This window comes from Portunus trituberculatus, chromosome 10, assembly GCF_017591435.1.
Source record: "Portunus trituberculatus isolate SZX2019 chromosome 10, ASM1759143v1, whole genome shotgun sequence".
In the NCBI taxonomy this organism is placed as follows: domain Eukaryota; kingdom Metazoa; phylum Arthropoda; class Malacostraca; order Decapoda; family Portunidae; genus Portunus; species Portunus trituberculatus.
The window spans coordinates 8,735,187-8,753,401 of NC_059264.1; the positions used below are offsets into that span (position 1 = coordinate 8,735,187).

At 38.7% G+C, this 18,215-nt stretch overlaps 1 protein-coding gene across 1 annotated transcript; it reads left to right on the top strand.

Moving 5' to 3' along the window:
* Positions 1 to 726: 726 nt before the first annotated feature.
* Positions 727 to 17,379, top strand: LOC123501958 (CCR4-NOT transcription complex subunit 11-like). The gene is made up of 10 exons (XM_045251074.1): positions 727 to 813; positions 2,468 to 2,559; positions 2,970 to 3,118; positions 3,705 to 3,830; positions 8,964 to 9,136; positions 9,760 to 9,898; positions 10,263 to 10,472; positions 10,637 to 10,776; positions 11,137 to 11,302; positions 11,465 to 17,379. The coding sequence occupies exons 1-10, from the start codon at positions 776 to 778 to the stop codon at positions 11,594 to 11,596; spliced, it is 1,365 nt and encodes a 454-aa protein (XP_045107009.1). The 5' UTR covers positions 727 to 775; the 3' UTR covers positions 11,597 to 17,379.
* Positions 17,380 to 18,215: the final 836 nt, after the last annotated feature.

The window sequence follows — 18,215 nt, forward strand, 5'->3', positions numbered from 1 at the left end:
CTCTCGATTTTCAGGATCCGTACGGTGTTAACTGCATCCTTCATGAACAAAACTGTTATATCTATACTATTCATCTTCCTGCGTTGGTATCAGTACAACTATAATATATACTTCACTAAAGATGTCTGGCACTTTCTGCATGACAGTCAACTCTGTGCGGCTAATTAACCATTGAATTTGGTGCTGTACTGTACCGCCACCAAGGGACATTGCAACATTAGGTGTAGCTCTATCCAAAAGGAATATATCATGAAATGTCAACGTATTGATATATTCAGGCAACGTACATGATCAGCATATGACATATTTTTCCTTGTTTCCTGGTTTCTGGATTTACAGATATTCTTTAAAAAATATATGTATGAATTTCATTCATGCTGATGGTGATGCAGTGCGCGTTTTCGTCTATCTTTCATTATTATTCCATCCTGCAGGCTGTGATTACCTCGTTGGTGGGTCACACATGCACTTTATTCTTTCATTCAATATGTGCATATATGTGCACATATCCCTACAAATTTCTCATCTTATTCATCCTTATTTTGTGTGCACAGTTCTATCTCTACCTAAATCTTTTCTTCCATATATCCTATACCCTCCCTAGGTAGAAGAGCCCAACATGTTCCACTCTTTTTTCCTTATTACATGTACTATTTCATATATGACTATACCCCTAAAGTCACATCAAGTCAATATAGTTCTCGTAATTTGCCGTCAGGAAACAGTGACTCGGTGAATTAACAAATAGGTTCGTGGCGCCTGAAGTAAACAAAGAATGGCGCTCTCCAGCAAGGGCCTCACCACGCTACTCGGGTCAGTCTTCCCTCTCTTATTCTCTCTGCTCTTCTCACTTAGCTTAGAGAAACACGCCACCTTGTACAGAGAGGCTGGCTCTATCATTATGTGTGTCTGCTGGGAACTCCTGAATCGCTAAACAAACTAGAATGGTGTATTAGTTAACACCAAAATTTGCTGGTGAATGTTGTAGTATCAGATCGTTAATTGCTTTGTTTGTCTTTGGTCTTGTCTTTTTACTAAAACACACGCCGGTTCTATCAGTGAGTATGTCTGGAACCATCTAGCTGGCTGGTGTGATGTGTTTGCCTTGTTACCTCATCAATGACTAGTTGCTGTACTGTGAAGATTTTCCTGTGCTTAATGTATTACTGTTGTGCTCTCATGTTAGCTAATCTTCATAACGATGCGTGTATTGTGAACGCTTGATCTACTAGTTGTGAACGCATGACTAACTGAACTAAGTAAAATCTTTTGTTTTCTTAGTTACTTTGAAATTAACAACAGTGAATATGTTAAAGATTCCAGTCAGATTTATTTCTTACTGTTGTCTTATTTTTGGTAAATCTTATCTATAACAACTTGTGTGCTCAGTTGTTGCCCCTCTCCAGGACGGGCGAGCTTGGGGGAGCTGGGAGGAAAGCAGGGTTTTAGGATGAAGCTGGCTGAAAAAAAGGGCCTTGTTAGGTAAACCTCATAAGTCTTAAGAGAAGCACACACCTTTAAGGGAAAATCCTTAAAAACCTCAACAAACAAGAAATATCTGACCCTCACACTTTCTTCCCCACTACACTATCCGGCAAATTTATAGTTTAATACAATATCCCTATCTCTAACCTAACCTAACCCACAAACCCCAGCTATAAACAAATGCAAGTCAGTTTACTGCTCATTTCTGAGTGTGATAGAGCTCTGTAGCTCGCTGGACTAGAGAAAACTCAACAGACACAGCACATTTCTGGACCTATTGCAGCATCATTATTCATTTGCAGCATGTAGTGTACTTATTGGAAATGTTGTATAGTGAGAACAACAACCTAAGGGTGGCCAAAACCATCCAGAGTTTATTGTATGAAACTATAATAGAATCCACTATCCTAACTACTTAAATTTTGGGATCACACAATACCTATGCCTATGCCTCCAACAACCACTGGCACTAGTGGGAAGCAGCCTTTTAGGGTGGAGGAGGCGATCCTAGGACATTCATAGAACTAGACAATAAAATCTCATACATTAGATTTGTGTTCACTCTACTCGGCTGCCAAAGTGACACTGGGTAGCTAGCTGGCCGACTGCCATGGCAGCAGTGTATTGACTTTTTTTTTTTTTTTTTTTTTTTTTTTTTACATTACAAGGGCACTGGCCAAGGGCAAACAAAGTGTTGGAAAAAAAAAATCCCGCTGGTTGCCAGGCCCTGTTAAGAGGAAAGTAGAAAGAGAAAAAACAAAAAAATCTAAAAGGAGGGTCCAGTTAACGTAAGAGGTGTCTTGACACTCCTCTTTTGAAAGAGTTTAAGACTGGAAGTAAATGATATTCAGTGACATCGTAATATGTCATGGAAAGAACTGAACATCAGAGAAAAGATCCTTTTTCTTTCTTCTTTTATTAGAATTATTGTAGCCTTTGGTAGATATACGATTGTCCCTCTCACACTGGTCTTGTCTTGCAGGATACTATCGGAAGAATCTACTGAATCGTTTACCTTAGAAAAGATCACACATCAAGTTTACCAAAACTTCAATAAGGAAGACTATTTTAAATGTAAGTCTTGATGTGGATATGTATTTCTCTATAGCAAGTCACCAGCCAGTACACTTCCTTTCGCAAAAAAATATCATTCTCTAATAATCATTTATTTGTTTACATTATATGTTTTCTTGGAAACAAATTGATACTAAAAAAATTGGAGTCACACTACTTATGCTTTCCATTGAATATCACATACGTTTTTCTGATTGAAAAAAAAATAAAAATAAATAAATAAATAAAAATATGCTTTTCCTCCAAAGGTGCAGTGGGCAGTACCTTAATGTTTCTTATACTGTATGTTTTCCCTTGCAATGAGTCAATATGGATAAAATTTAGTTGGACTGATTACCTTTTTTTCTCATAGATTGTCATAGCTGTCTTCATATGGCTAAAAAATGTTCCTTTCCTGATGTGTGGTGCAGTGGGCAGTGCCTTGGTGTTCCTCCTGCAGCAGCCAGACCTGCTGCCCACCGCCTCACAGAGACTCTCAGCTGTCACCATCCTCCATGAGCTGTACCGAGGGGAGCCGCCGCCTGGCAACCCATTCCTCCCAATCTTCATCAACATCTTGGTGTGTGTTCACCTAAGTGTAGTTTCATATAATTTGTGTGAGTCTCAGTCATATGTGTGATGTGAGGACAAGTGCTGATAGTTGAAGATGGGTGTGACATAGTAGAACAGTACTGAAATGTTTTAAGTGGCACAAAGGGAGAGGAAGTGTCAAAAGAGTATGACTGGAGTGAGTTCATGGACAGTAACAAGTAAATCTGCTTCTACCATGGTTAATCTGTTAAGGAAGATGAAGAATTAGACATCAGAATAGTTAATTGGTAAGAATTCCTCCTTAAAGATTCATGGTTACATAAAGAGGAGTGTCCTTTTATGTATTTTAGTTCCTACATTCTCTTCTTACCCCAGTCATCTCATTCTCTTTGCCTACATTCATAATACACTCAATTGTAGTACTGTATAGAAATATATCATTCTTATTAGTTACAGAAGCCTTTTTACACCAAATGATATATACAAGTGAGTTTGCTTAGGGTTATGTAAATGGTAGTACTGTATAAATGTACATCATTCTTGTTAGTCACTGAAGCCATAGGTACTTACAAGGGAGTTTGCTCAGGTCATGAGACTTGCTTCCTTCCCTGCAGCACCCTGTGGATGATGCTGCAAAGGGCACAGCCAAGAAGCTGGAGTTTGCGGGGCAGGTCCCAAGGTTCACTCAGCCGGAAATATTCTTCCTCTCCACCCTGCTAACAGACAAGAACAGCAAAGAGGTGAGTGTGGCCCCATGTGGGGGAAAACAGGCAGCAAGTAGGTGGGTGTGAAGGAGAGCAAGGGACTGATTGTTTTTCAGCTACATAGGTTTGAACATGGGCAACTCTATGGTTGGGAAGATTATGCATTTGATGTAATAGTTCCCAAATGCCAAACCAAAGTCATTTCTCAGGAGGCACTGTCCTATCCCTAATTCATGAAGGGAAATCTGGCCATAACAACCAAGAAGAAGGAAAAATAAAAGTGTTGACTTGTGTATTCACCTAGTTGTAATTTTACAGGGCCTGGGTATCATACTCGTGTGGGGTCTTTTAATCTCTCCTCATAGGTCATTTCTGCCAATTCTGGTACCATTTTTGTTGCCATTCTCTGCAATCTCTCCAACTTCCTTATATGCTTCTTTTTATAAGGGGACCAAACCACCCCAGCATATTCCAATCTTGGTCTAATTACTGTACTAATTAATTTCTTCATCATATCTTTATCCATATAATGAAAGGCTAATCCAATATTTCTAATCAAATTATATGTTTCTCCAAACATCTTGTCAATATGAGCCTCAAACTGCCCATGGTCTTGTATTATCACTCCCAAATCCTTTTCCTTTTCCACCTTTTTCAACACTACTCCTTCACCCATCTTATATGACCCTCTTGGCCGTCTTCCACTCTTCCCCATCTCCATTACATGACTTTTGCTCAGATTAAATTCCATCTCCCACCTCTTGCTCCACTCCCAAATCTATCCAGATCTGCCTGTAAAATTTCACAATCTTCTTCACTCTTCACACACCTACACAACTTCGCATCATCCGCAAACAAATTAATATAACTGTTTACTCCTCTGGCATATCATTAATATAGACAAGGAAAAGTATTGGTGCCAGCACTGAACCTTGTGGGACTCCACTCTCCACCACCAACCAGTCCGACTTTGCATCCCTTATTACCGTTCTCATCTCCCTCCATCTCAAGTAGTTTTCCATCCACTTTAACACTTTTCCTTCAGTCCTCCATAAATCTCTAATTTCCATAGCAGTCTCATGTGAGGTACCTTGTCAAAAGCTTTTTTAAATCCAAATATACACAGTCCATCCATCCTCTCTCTCTTGTATTTTGTCAACCACTCTTGAATAAAAGCTCAGTAGATTTGTTACACATGACCTCCCTTTCCTAAAGCCAAATTGATGATCCGATAATAACTTATGATCCTCCAGGAACCGTATCCAATATTTCTTTATCACCCTCTCACAAATCTTACCGACCACACTTGTTAAAGACACAGGTCTATAGTTAAGAGGCTCTTCCTTACTGCCTCCCTTATAAATGGGCACCACTTCAGCTCTTTTCCACTCTACTGGTACTTCCCGGTTTCTAATGAGCACCTTATAATATCATATAATGGATCAATCAATTCTTCTCTACATTCCTTCAATAATTTTCCTGAAACTTCATCTGGTCCCATCGCTTTATCATCTTTAAGTTCCTCCAACATTTTATATAACTCCTTTTAGGTATCTTAATGTCATCCATGTGCACATTTCCTTCTACATTCTGAGGCTTTACAAACATTGTTTCTTTAGTAAATACTTGTTGAAACCTATTATTTAGCAATTCCATATATTCTTAGGGTCATCTACTATCCCTTGCTCTCCTTTTAATCTTTCAATGGACTCTCTCTTTTAAGTTTACCATTTATGAACCTGTAAAACAATTTTGGATGTTCCTTACTCTTGTCTACAATATCTTTTCAAATTTTCTTTCTTCCTCCTCCTTACCCTCACATACTCATTTCTTGCCACTCTATAATTCTCCTTATTTAGTATATTCCTGCTCTTTTTCCATCTTTTCCAAGCCACATCTCTCTTTTCTTTAGCCTTAACACAAGTTGCATTAAACCAATCCTTTCTTCCTTCCTCTCTCGGTTTATACTTTGGTACAAATTTCATAACTCCTTCTTTATAATATTTCATAAAAATCTCATATTTTTTTGCACTTCTCTGATTTGTAACATCTCCTCCCAATCTAATGTTCTGAAATAATTTTTCAAACTTTCTGTGTCCATCTTTCTATAATTCAATCTACCACTCCTGTATGTCTCATCTCTCCTTCGCTGTGTTATTGCCATCTGCATTTCCATAACCACATGATCACTCTTCCCAATGGACATTTATATTGTATATCCCCACATAGGTACACTTCTCGTGTTAACACCAAATCCAGTCTAGCCGGTTCATCATCTCCTCTATATCTAGTATTTTCTTCACCCTCTGTTCCATCATATTTTCCATCATTAGATTAAGAATCTCTCTCCCATGCTTCCTCTCCAACACCACTTACTAGATTTTTCCAATCCACTTCTTTACAATTAAAATCTCCTACTAGTATCACCTTTCTTTTTTCAGTTAATACACTTTCCAAACTCTGTAAAGTATCCTTGATCATATTGTCGTATTCCTTAATGTCCAAGAATTTGTTTTAGGAGGTACATAGGTCACCATGATTATTAATTCTTTTCCATCACTTTTTAACCTTATGCTTATCACTTCTGCGTTGTTCTTCCCATACCAAACCTTATCCACATTTATTTCCTTCTTCGTCATAATCATAACTCCTCCTCCACCTTTACCCTCTCTATCCTTTCTCCATATATTATATTTATTATCCAAATTTACCTTTGTTTTTTCATGTAATTTTGTCTCAGTCAAACACACTATATCAGGCTTCTCCACCATCATATAGTCTTGCAATTCCAATCTACTTGACAGTATCCCATCTATATTAGTATACATTACGGTCCACCCACTGCTCCCTCTAGGGGTTCCTCCGCATTCCTTCTTTCCACATACCATTTTCTGACTCTCTCTCCTATAACTCTCCAAAAACTTTTCTTTTCCTCTTCAGACCGCACATCATTTTTCCTTCTCGCCTCTTCCAACAATTCCTTATATCTTCTCCTCTCTTCCTCATTTCTATTTTTCTCACACACACCTCTTTACAACCTCTCTTAATTTTGATGTTCTATATAGGATGTCCTCCAGATTGTTGTGACTTCAGTACTACTTTAATCGGTCTCCTTACTCCCTCCTTATACGGACCCAGTCTATGGATCTCTTCCACTTCTTCTTGTAGGTCTTTTTTTTCATCATCATTTAGATTTTTGAACAGATCTCTTACCGTTTTTAATTCTTCTTTAATTCTCTTAGGCTTATATGTTATATTTTGTTCTTTCATCCCAAATATTAACACACTCTTCTTTTCTGCTATTTCTCTTATCAATGTTTCCTTATTCTTCATAACATTAACCAGTTCCTTAGACCTTTCTTTTTTGTCTTCATTCAACTGATCTTTAATTATTTCTTGTAAACCAACCATCTCAGCTTCCCTCGACTCAGTCCATTGTGTTTTCTTCATTTCCCACTCCCTTTCAAACCTTTCACTTTGCTCACTGATCATTTCCTTAAAGTCATCTTTCTCCTTTACAACTTTCTCCATTTTCTCCTCCAACCATCTCTTGTATTTTTCAACCTCCACTCTCAAGTGTGCATTCTCTTCCATCCATTTTTCATTTTCCTCCAGTCTCTTAACTCTTTCCTTCAAAGCCTTGCAGAATTCTCTATCCTGCTCCTCCTCACTCCTCTGAATTTTTAATTCCTTCACCAACTCCTCAAATTTCTTCTCTAGCATAACCAATCTTCCTTACATTGTTGCTCTTGTTGAAGATGGACTCATGTTTTGTGTGGCCACTTTTGGTTTTGCTCCCTGGACCTCATCGGTATATTTTGAATTTGGTAACTTATTCCTTACAGGTCTATCCATTTCATTTCATTCTTCCTGGGAGCGTGTGGGTGTGTGGTGGTGTGCACTGGTGGCCAGGCCTGGTAGCTTTGTGTGTGTGGTGGGATGTGTTGGCGGCTGTTTATGGCTGGCCCTTGTTTGTTTCCCGCGCCGTCATCTGGAGCACGGAGGCTCCAACACCTCCGATCGCTATTATGCACAATCCACCAGGCTACATTCACTCGCTCTGGTTGCCCTTTTGTACTAGTGACGGTTCTCACTCCAAGCACATTGTTTAGCGTGTGGAGTGTTAGACGACACTCTGAGTTTTACAGGGCCTGGGCTTTATGCTCGTGTGGTCCCATCTCCATATCTACACTTATCCAATTTTTCTTTAAAACTATGTACACTCTTTGCTGACACCACTTCCTCACTCAAACTGTTCCAAGTCTCAACACATCTTTGCGGGAAACTAAATTTTTTAACATCTCTCAGACACCGTCCCTTCCTTAGTTTCTTACTATGCGATCTTGTGCTTCTAAAGTCATATTCTTCTCTCAGGATCAGTTTCTCATTATCCACTTCATCCATTCCGTTAATCAATTTATAAACTTGTATCAGATCCTCTCTCTGTGTGTGTGTGTGTGTGTATTTACCTAGTTGTAGTTTTGTGTTTGTGTGTGTATTTACCTAGTTGTAGTTTTACAGGGCCTGGGCTTTATGCTCGTATGGTCCCGTCTCCATATCTACACTTATCCAATTTTTCTTTAAAACTATGTACACTCTTTGCTGACACCACTTCCTGACTCAAACTATTCCGAGTCTCAACACATCTTTGCGGGAAACTAAATTTTTTAACATCTCTTAGACATCGTCCCTTCCTTAGTTTCTTACTATGCGATCTTGTGCTTCTAAAGTCATATTCTTCTCTCAGGATCAGTTTCTCATTATCCACTTCATCCATTCCGTTAATCAATTTATAAACTTGTATCAGATCCCCTCTCTCTCTTCTCTGCTCCAAGGTTGGTAGATTCATAGCCTTTAGTCTCTCCTCATATGTCATCCCTTTAAATTCTGGAACCATTCTTGTAGCCATATTTTGTAGTCTCTCTAATTTTCTTATGTGTGTGTGTGTGTGTGTGTGTGTGTGTGTGTGTGTGTGTATGTATGTGTGTGTGTATTTATCTAGTTGTAGTTTTGTGTGTGTGTGTGTGTGTGTGTGTGTGTGTGTCAGCAGAGAATAGATGGATTAATGTGCCTATTGAGATGAATCTTGAGTGGTTGGAGTATTTGTGATATGGAAGAGTTATTTCATCACTTCACTAAGTAACAATGCCATACCACCATTTCCTGCAGCTGCTGAAGAGAACAGCCAGCCAGATCATGAGTCTGGACGTGAGCAACCACCCGCCGGCTGACACCACCAGTTTGAAACAGGCACTGGCAGACCTCCTCTCAGAGCGACCTGACACTGCCAAGAGTGGTGTGCCGGTGGTCTACTCCTACCCTCAGCTTGCACCTAACTCTGGGTGTGTGTGTGTTTATGATCTTTTCATATCTATTTTTATTCAGTTTAGTGTAAGAATTATGGATATTTCTTGTTTACATAGGTACATATATTTTTTTTATCCTCATTTGTATAAGTAATCTAGCTCCTCTTTTTATCTTTAGTACTTGTTTTCTGATAAGAGACAGAGAAATGTTTCTATCAATACATTTACTTTATTATTTTTACCTTTTTTTTAATACTTTTTATATGTAAGTATAGAGACTGCAAATACATAAAGTTAACATGTTGGCTAAGCTTGTGAAGAGTATGAGGAAGGAGAATGTGAGAGACCAGTGGGAAAGGACAACACTATAGTCTGTCTATTCTAAACTGGCCGCTGGGTCTCAGTCTGGGATAAAAATGCCTCTTGTTATATCTTGACAAAAACAGTAGTCTACCCTTGTGATAATTGTATTGATCAACAGATAATAAGTATTATACACATAAAATGAATTATATCATAAATAAGCTGCACTATGTTTTGAACTGTAACCCAGTTGCCCACTTCCTTAGACCAAGACCCAATAGTTAGTTTTGAATAGACAAAATATAGCAAGCATGATGGAGTGTAGTAAGTGTTTGTCACTATGCTTTGGTTTACAGGCTGTTGAGTGAGCCGGGTCAGGTGAAGCGGACCTGTGAGGCGCTGCTGTGTGGGCCGTCCTCTCCCAGCTTGGCACAGCAGTACTTCTCCCCAGAGATCATCAGACTGACTCCACCCCTGCATGTGGCTGAGGATGAGGTGAGGCAGACACAGGGAATTGAATAGTGTGGGTTTTAAATTCTCTCACTGCTATTTGGTACATCTTTCCTTAATTACTTATGACTCTGAGACATCTTTACTTGCTGTATAGCCATTTTCAATCTTTAACCTCTTTACTCTGGGCATTGGAAAACAGCCACCAATGCCATATCCAGGCTGGGTGGGTGTGGGGAGATACCTGACTCAGGCAGCTCTCTCTCTCTCTCTCTCTGCAAATAATGATTTTTCATTCTTATGGAGGTGGTGGCATAGTGTTTAAAGTGGTGAGCATGGGATTGATTCCTCAACTGAGTCACCTACCATGTTGTCATAGGGTACCATTTATTCTGTGTTCCTTGATCAGCTGGTATGGATCACCTCAGTGGACCGGGCAGAGCAGCGGGTGATGTACGATGCCTCCATGTGTGTGCTGTCAGGAGGAGACGCGGAGGCCAAGCGTCTGATGGCCAAGGCGTTCAAGGAGACCCTGTCCTTGCCTCAGCAGCAGCACCTCCTCACTCAGTTGAACCAAGACCCTCGCATGGTGTACCACACTGGCCTCACCCCACCTAAGGTGTGCTGCCTCTGCTAGACTGAGAGAGAGAGAGAGAGAGAGAGAGAGAGAGAGAGAGAGAGAGAGAGAGAGAGAGAGATTGTCTGCAGTGTGTTTGTATGGAAAGAGGATGAGAGAGAGAGAGAGAGAGAGAGAGAGTGTAACACATCCTTCCTCCCCACTAGTTGCCAGACCTGGTGGAGCACAACCCACTGATAGCCATCGAAGTGTTGCTCAAGCTGATGCAGTCCAGCCAGATCACCGAGTACTTTAGTGTGCTGGTCAACATGGAGATGTCCCTCCACTCCATGGAAGTGGTCAACAGGTCAGCACCAATGCCATACACACTAAACACTTTATCTTTGTGCTGTATTTTCATTCCCATACTAGGTTTACAAGAAGCTGATGGTTAAACAAAGGATTCTTCAACTAGGTATATTAGGTGAAAGATTTGTGTGCTAGACATCAATGTCCATATAGCGCTATTGTAATTATAATGGATGTGATAAAATCAAGAGAAAGGTGGAGCGTCATAGAAGGTACACAAGGCAGGCTTATTGAAGGAATGGTGTAAAGAATTAAAAGAAGAGATAGATGTATAGAATGATACAGTGTGGCCCTGTGAGAGGGTGAACAGGTGAGAGAAGACACAATGAACACAGTACAGCCTCCAGTCCCTCCCCAGACTGACAACAGCAGTGGAGTTGCCATCAGAGTTTGTGCATCTGTACATCAGCAATTGCATCAGCACCTGTGAGACCATCAAGGACCGCTACATGCAGAACAGACTGGTGCGCCTTGTGTGTGTCTTCCTGCAGTCACTCATCAGGAACAAGATAATTAATGTCCAGGTAAAGACAAACACACACACACACACACACAGAGAGAGAGAGAGAGAGAGAGAGAGAGAGAGAGAGAGAGAGAGAGAGAGAGGTAATATAAACAACAAGGAGAGAAAGATGTATTAATTTAGGCAAGTATCAGCTGTGATTGACTGGTACTCTTTGTTTCAGGAGCTATTCATTGAGGTGCAGGCATTCTGCATAGAGTTCAGCCGTATCCGAGAGGCAGCAGCGCTCTTCAGACTCCTCAAGCAGCTCGACTCTGGTGACACTCAGGCCACACAGGAGCCTACCAAGAAGTGAATACACACACACACACACACACACACACACACACACACACACACACACACACACAGAGCAATAGGTTAGTGGAAATCATTGCCAGATAAAGTGTGCAAATACTGTTTATAAATTTAAAGAAAATGCAAAAATTTGACATAAGTAATGGGACAAGCTTGATGCATTCCTTTATGGGTAAATATATGTATATATTGCTCTCTCTCTCTCTCTCTCTCTCTCTCTCTCTCTCTCTCTCTCTCTCTCTCTCTCTCTCTCAGCTTAGATCTCTGTTTGACAGAAGCAGATATTCAATAAGATTGAAATCTTGTACACATGCTAATTCATAGCAAATGTGATGGTTTTAAAAAAAGGACATGGCAAGCATAACTCAATACAATATGAGTACAATTACATAAACATGTGCACACACACACACACACACACACACACACACACAGACCAAAACAAACTTGGATTCATACACTAACATTGATGTATATATTGCCGAAAATATAATTTAGTATAGTAATGTATTTGCATCATACACCTGTTCATTCTCTCACCCTCATTATTCATGTATGACATCTGGATTACCAAGACACAGCCAGCCTCAGTTCACTTGAGTCCTGTTCACATAACACTCCCTGAAGTGTATCATAAGTATGGTCAAGATCCTTTCATTAGCGGGTGATTAACACTAGTTTGCAGCTTTTAATGTGTTGAAATTATTGAAAAGGAGAAATTGTATTGAAACGGCACTCAGGAAAAAATGTTTGGGAGTAATTCAAGGATTTTATGTTTAATTTGTATATTTTAAGAAAATTGGGTTGTGCTTTGGTAACATTGCTAGATTTTGGGCATGTCATTATCTTGCTCCACATGATGCCACTGCAGCAAAGAGACTAAATCACTGAATTGACTTGTGGCTGTGTAAGTCTCTTGTCAATGAAGCAAGAGGTGTGTCATGGTGCCAGGCTTCACAGTCTGTCCCTTCACACAGGACTTGCCAGTGTCTGCGGCTGTGCTTCACATGACATTTTCATTCTCACTTTCTGCATGATACTATGTATTTTAAATAACAGATTTAAATTGATTAACTATACATACATATATATATATATATATATTGATGAACTATTTTTCAACTATTTTAGGACTTTGGTTTTAGCATGACCACCATTTTGATATCAGAACCTGAATGGCCAAAGAGTCAGTAGGACGAGTGGCCATTCCATTCAGTAATTCCTAACATGTCAGGTCCTGCCTGCTCCGGGTTCTATTGTCTTCCCACTGTGTGTGTGTGTGTGTGTGTGTGTGTGTGTGATAGTCAGTCAGCCATTCACCTACATACTGCTACTGTAAGTAAACAGACATCAATGGTGTCAGGGAGGTGATACAGTTGTCCAGTGGTGTATATTACAAGTTCTCACCAGTGCTGAAGACAAGTTTCAGTAAAGGTGGCATCATGGTAGGCTCGATTTAATTAGCCAGAAGGATTTTACTGGCAAAATACTAAGTCTAGCTCATGGCAATTTCTACATCATCTTTGATGGTGTTATTGACATTGATGTTGGCAAAAATTCAAATTTTTCAGGGGGATATGTTAAATGAAGTAAGTTATAAACACAAGCCATGGCTGTCTTCATACACAGGAAGGTGCAAAGGAAGTAAGCCCAGTGCAACTCTCACATTTTATACTCATTAACAGGAGTACTAAAGGACCATCCCAAGTTGTGAGATCAACCCTATGAAATCCTCAGCAGTCATCACCAAACCAAAACATATTGTTCCTCTCTATCAGTCTTCAGGCCCATCCTCACCATCAAGCACAGCTTGACGAGCACTGCCTGCATCCAGGCTAAGTTCATGGGCACAACTGCAGTATTGTCCACACTGTGACAATCTGGGCCAGTCACACCCTCCCAGACAACTGTCAGAGTGAGTCAGAGACAGTGTCTGCAGATATCACACAACTAACAACACAGGCACTTTATTAGTACTTTAGAGGGCACAAGTCAAAGGGATAAACTGCCAATTTGTGCTGGCAGTCACAGCTTGATGGTGTGGACACAGAATGTCAAGTGAATGGAAGTATTACTGTGACAGCTGTACACTGTACACTATTAGCAGAGTGTAAGGGTAGGTGACAGTAAACTCATACTGCTCATACTAGTATACTTACCTTTGCATGATGCCACCTTGAGATGTGCAGTGAGGCCAGTGGTGGTAACAACAGGTTCACACAGGACAAGGCTGTTAGGTCGGGGTTGTGCTATCCAGGAAATGACAACATAAAATTGACACATGTAATGTAGTTTTAGTGCAGATTAACACAAGCACAGTAACACATTTCATTCCATTTCACTCCAGTGCATAACTGTCTGCATTTTTACATGGTAATTTTATAAGATTATATTGTCTATAATGTAATGGTTTTCTTAAGTGTCAGCAAGTAATCATGTTTATGGAGACAGAATGCTAGAAGTAGAGTGTATATATAATAGGAAAGAGGAAGGAAGAGAACAGCAGCACACTGTCCTTCCTGTGCCAGACCTGAGGGAAGGTTAAGTGTTGCACACAAGGTAGTGTTAATGGAGCCCTTGTGGCTATAACTTGTGAACTAGTCACCTGTGCTTCCTGTGCACAGATATTTATAAAATGGTGTTAATATAACGGTAGGACAATTTGTATGTACAATATTTATCTTAAACGTGATTCCTCTATTAGTCGTCTATTACAAGCTTCCCCCCATTTACTAATGACTCATTAAAAAAATAAAATAATAATAAAGAAAGAAAGAAAATAGACAAGAAATAAAAAAAAATTTTTCCCTGTATATTTGCATTATATAATGTGAGAAATGTTCCTTTGAATATGAATTACACTTTTAGCACGTTGCATATGGGAAGGACACTGTGTACAATGCCTGTGTGACATTTTATTTCACCACAGCTACTGATTGTGATGCACAAACAAGCTCACCAATAATTGTAGCAAGATGATGATAGTTGCACTCTGAACTGGCTATGACTTTATCATTCTGATTTTAATTGCTGTTACAAATTTTGAGATTTTTGTTTGCAGATATTAATTAGACATTCTTAATTAAATCAAGAGAAGAATTTTCAGTCAAGCATTTGTAATTTGGGGTTAGCTTGTGCTCTCTCTCTCTCTCTCTCTCTCTCTCTCTCTCTCTCTCTCTCTCTCCACTATGATATATTTATATGAAGTTGTACAGACAATGCTATTTGAATTTTTCATTTTAACCTACCTATATTTACATATCTATTTTCTTTTAGATCCTATAATAGTAAGTGTGAGCTGATATACAGACTGGGTAGTCTCTAACTGAAATTAAATGCTGCTGCTTGTGATTCTGTAAATTGTATAGCAAGTGAGTGTATTGCCTGCCAGTGCCTGGAGGTCTAGTAGTGAGACACTACTGGCCACAACTCTCCTGGCTTTCACAACAACACTCAGCCTCATTGTCCCATCACTGAACCAGTGAAACAGTGACTTTAAGGAATGAATTACATCAATTATTTGATTGAGCTGGAAGAAGAACAAGCATTTTCCTCACCACCACAGTAATGCTTTCATCATAACTATCACTCTTAGTCCATCACTGTTGTGTTCTCTGCTCTCTCAACACTTTGTATAGTGAATATACCATTACCTTCACTGTAAATGTTCATGCTGAACATCATTACTATAAGTGTTTTCATTAATCACATCACAATAAAGTCATCATTCACCATCAACATAATACATTCTCAACATTGCCAATCACCTTCACAGCATTGGAGAGGCTGTCACATCATTACCATAGTTAGTATTCTCATCACAACTATCACCACTTGAGTAAAATCAGCACTGTTGTACTTTTTTTTTTTTCCATAATCTTAGTAAATACTGCCATGACCACCATCAGTATGGATATTGCTCTCACCACCACCACATTATTCACAGCAAATTTTTTCTACCCGTCTCAGATTCAAAACATGGAGCTCTGAAAACTTTGAAAAGCAAGTTTCTCAACTCTCACGCTATTTGAGATTTAATAATCTTGAAGAGCAGATTTGTCTTACCTCTTCCCTAATCAAAGACCTAATGATAATGTTGAGCAGATTTCTCTTAATTTTGGCTTGATTTTAGTATTCATTATAGTTTTGAAAGAGCATATCAAGTAATCTTTCACCTTGTCAAAGATCTGATAATAATAATAATAATAGTTTTGAATAATAGATATGAAGTAAACTTTTGCCTGACTTAAAAATTGACAATAACTGTGGGCATAATCCTCTCTCAGCTAATTTAAGATTTTACCTCTAAGAATGATTTCACAAAATGCATATCTTTATTACCTGTTAAAATAGTCAGTGTCAGTATTTCTAGTATCTTGTTCACTGTTGGTAATAGTGGTGGTGGTGGTGGTGGTGAAGTAGAATATCTCACAATAAATAGGCTTTAGCCAGTGGACAAATGCAGAACATCAAATTTGGTTTGCTTAAAAGCTGATGAGCTGCACTGACCACTATTGGTCTGATGGTTCCTATTGCTGTTAGTTAGAGTCACCTTTTTACAAACTATTCTGAAGCACTTTCCAGCATAGAGTGTCTTGCATGAATAATTGGACTGAGTGTTTTTGCAGCAGTGGAGCTTTTTCATGTCACAAGTTAGTTAATAGTATATGAGTAGCTGTGTTATTTCCCCAAATAAGATATGTCACACTCAGCTTGTGAACTGTACATTGTGCATAATTCTGTACCAACATACTGCTTGGAAAGTGAAGTGTGACATAGTGTTTAACAGGTTATGACAGTCACCTACTAGTAGACTTAGATTAGCAGCAGGTTCACTCTCCAGATTGATAACTTATGATATTATGATTTTACTATTACATAATGCCACACCTGGAATGAAAAAAATAAATAAATAACAGAAATATGATGCCAATGAATAATGAATGTGCATTATAGTAGGGACAGTTACACAACAGGTTTTTACTCATGAGTGTACTTGTGTGGTTGTGGTTAGCAGTCAAATAATACAATGCACTTTTCTCCACTGTGTACAGTGTTTTTCTTCAATCTCTCATCCTTTGGTTTGCCAGTAGTCTCTTTATAAACTGACACCTGACATTTACTTAGCAATCAGGGTTTAGACTGAAGGAACACAAAACACAGTAGTAGAATGCAGTGTGGTGGATCACTCAATTTGTACTCACAACCACACACACACACTCAGAAATGGACCTACCATGTGATGTTTGGACTTTTATTACCTCATGCAATTACCAAATTTGCCAGGATATATGGCACACTGTCAGAAAAGTAAACAAATTTAACTTATTTTTGTTTGGACATAGTGAGATACTTGAAAGAGTAAAAAATAAATGAATAAAATAGGGATGTCCTATATCCTGGCAAATACTGCACTGTTTGGATTTCTTTTTGTGTGTTTACTGTAGTGCCTCAAGTGTTGTAGAGATAGTGTGTGGCTTTTGTTTGACCGTCACAACTGTCACCACACTACACGCCTCACTCAAGATGTCATGTCACAAGTCTCAATTAGTAAACAGTAAACTTAACTAAAAGAATGATGTTTTTGTGATATTTCTATGGAAAATAAATTCAATTAATAAAGGTAATTAGTAGTCTATATATCTCTATAAGTTGCTATGACATTTGAATACCTTCATACATCTGATTCACCTATCACATTTTTGTCAAGGCTTGTGTCATATTAATATGTAACATTTTTGTAAGGTAACCATTATCTCCTCAATAAATGCCCACTTGTAATTTTCTCTATATCACTTATTTAGAGTAACCTTATCTTATAGTCATCACCAAGAGGTTTGGCTTTGAATATGCAGTGGATACTGCTTGAGGTGTCTGTCTCCTCTGCTCACTGAGCTCATCCAACACAGAAAAGGAATGGACCTGAATTCAAGGATTTACAAATTTGTGCCACAAATTGTGCTCTCCAGTGTTTGTCTGTGGTACTCCAGGAGATTAACAAACCGAACACAAACTCTGTATTGGGTTATTTGCTGCATGTGACTGTAAATTATCTCTGCCACATTACCAGAAGCAAAACTTAAAGTAGTTAATAAGCAAAACCATCAGTCCTCTTCACCTGATGGTTTTGAAGCTACAATGTGAATGAAAGCTTGTATAGTACTGTACACAACAATGCATTGTTCATATAACATACAACTGTGGTAATGCAATGATATTTTAATAATTATTCACTTGTAATAATGAACCAAAATTGGCATAACAAACTTGCCATTCATGTGACCCCTGAAATTTAGAGAGAAAAAAAATAAATAAATAAATAAAAATAAATAAATAAATAAATAAATAAAAAAAATTAAATAAATAAATAAAAATAAATAAATAAATAAAATAAATAAATAATTAACTAAAACAGACAAGACTAACTCAACAGCTAAGTGAGCTGTATCCCACCAATTTGCTGCCTGTCTCTTCTTCCCTTCTTTTGTCAGGTCTTAAATCTTCCTCCCTGTCACCTCCCCTTCCCCTTATCAGTCAATGGTAAAGTAAATGTGACTGATACTTTTCAAAGCAGTGCAGAACTCAGGATTGCAAGAATTTAGGACTAGGTGCAATAC

What these genes read in the sequence shown, in the direction of transcription:
- LOC123501958 (XM_045251074.1), top strand. Translation starts at nt 776, where the DNA reads ATGGCGCTCTCCAGCAAGGGCCTCACCACGCTACTCGG. An exon ending in CTGGCCTCACCCCACCTAAG is followed by an intron (nt 10,473 to 10,636) that starts GTGTGCTGCCTC and finishes CCTCCCCACTAG; the next exon opens with TTGCCAGACCTGGTGGAGCA. An exon ending in ACAAGATAATTAATGTCCAG is followed by an intron (nt 11,303 to 11,464) that starts GTAAAGACAAAC and finishes TCTTTGTTTCAG; the next exon opens with GAGCTATTCATTGAGGTGCA.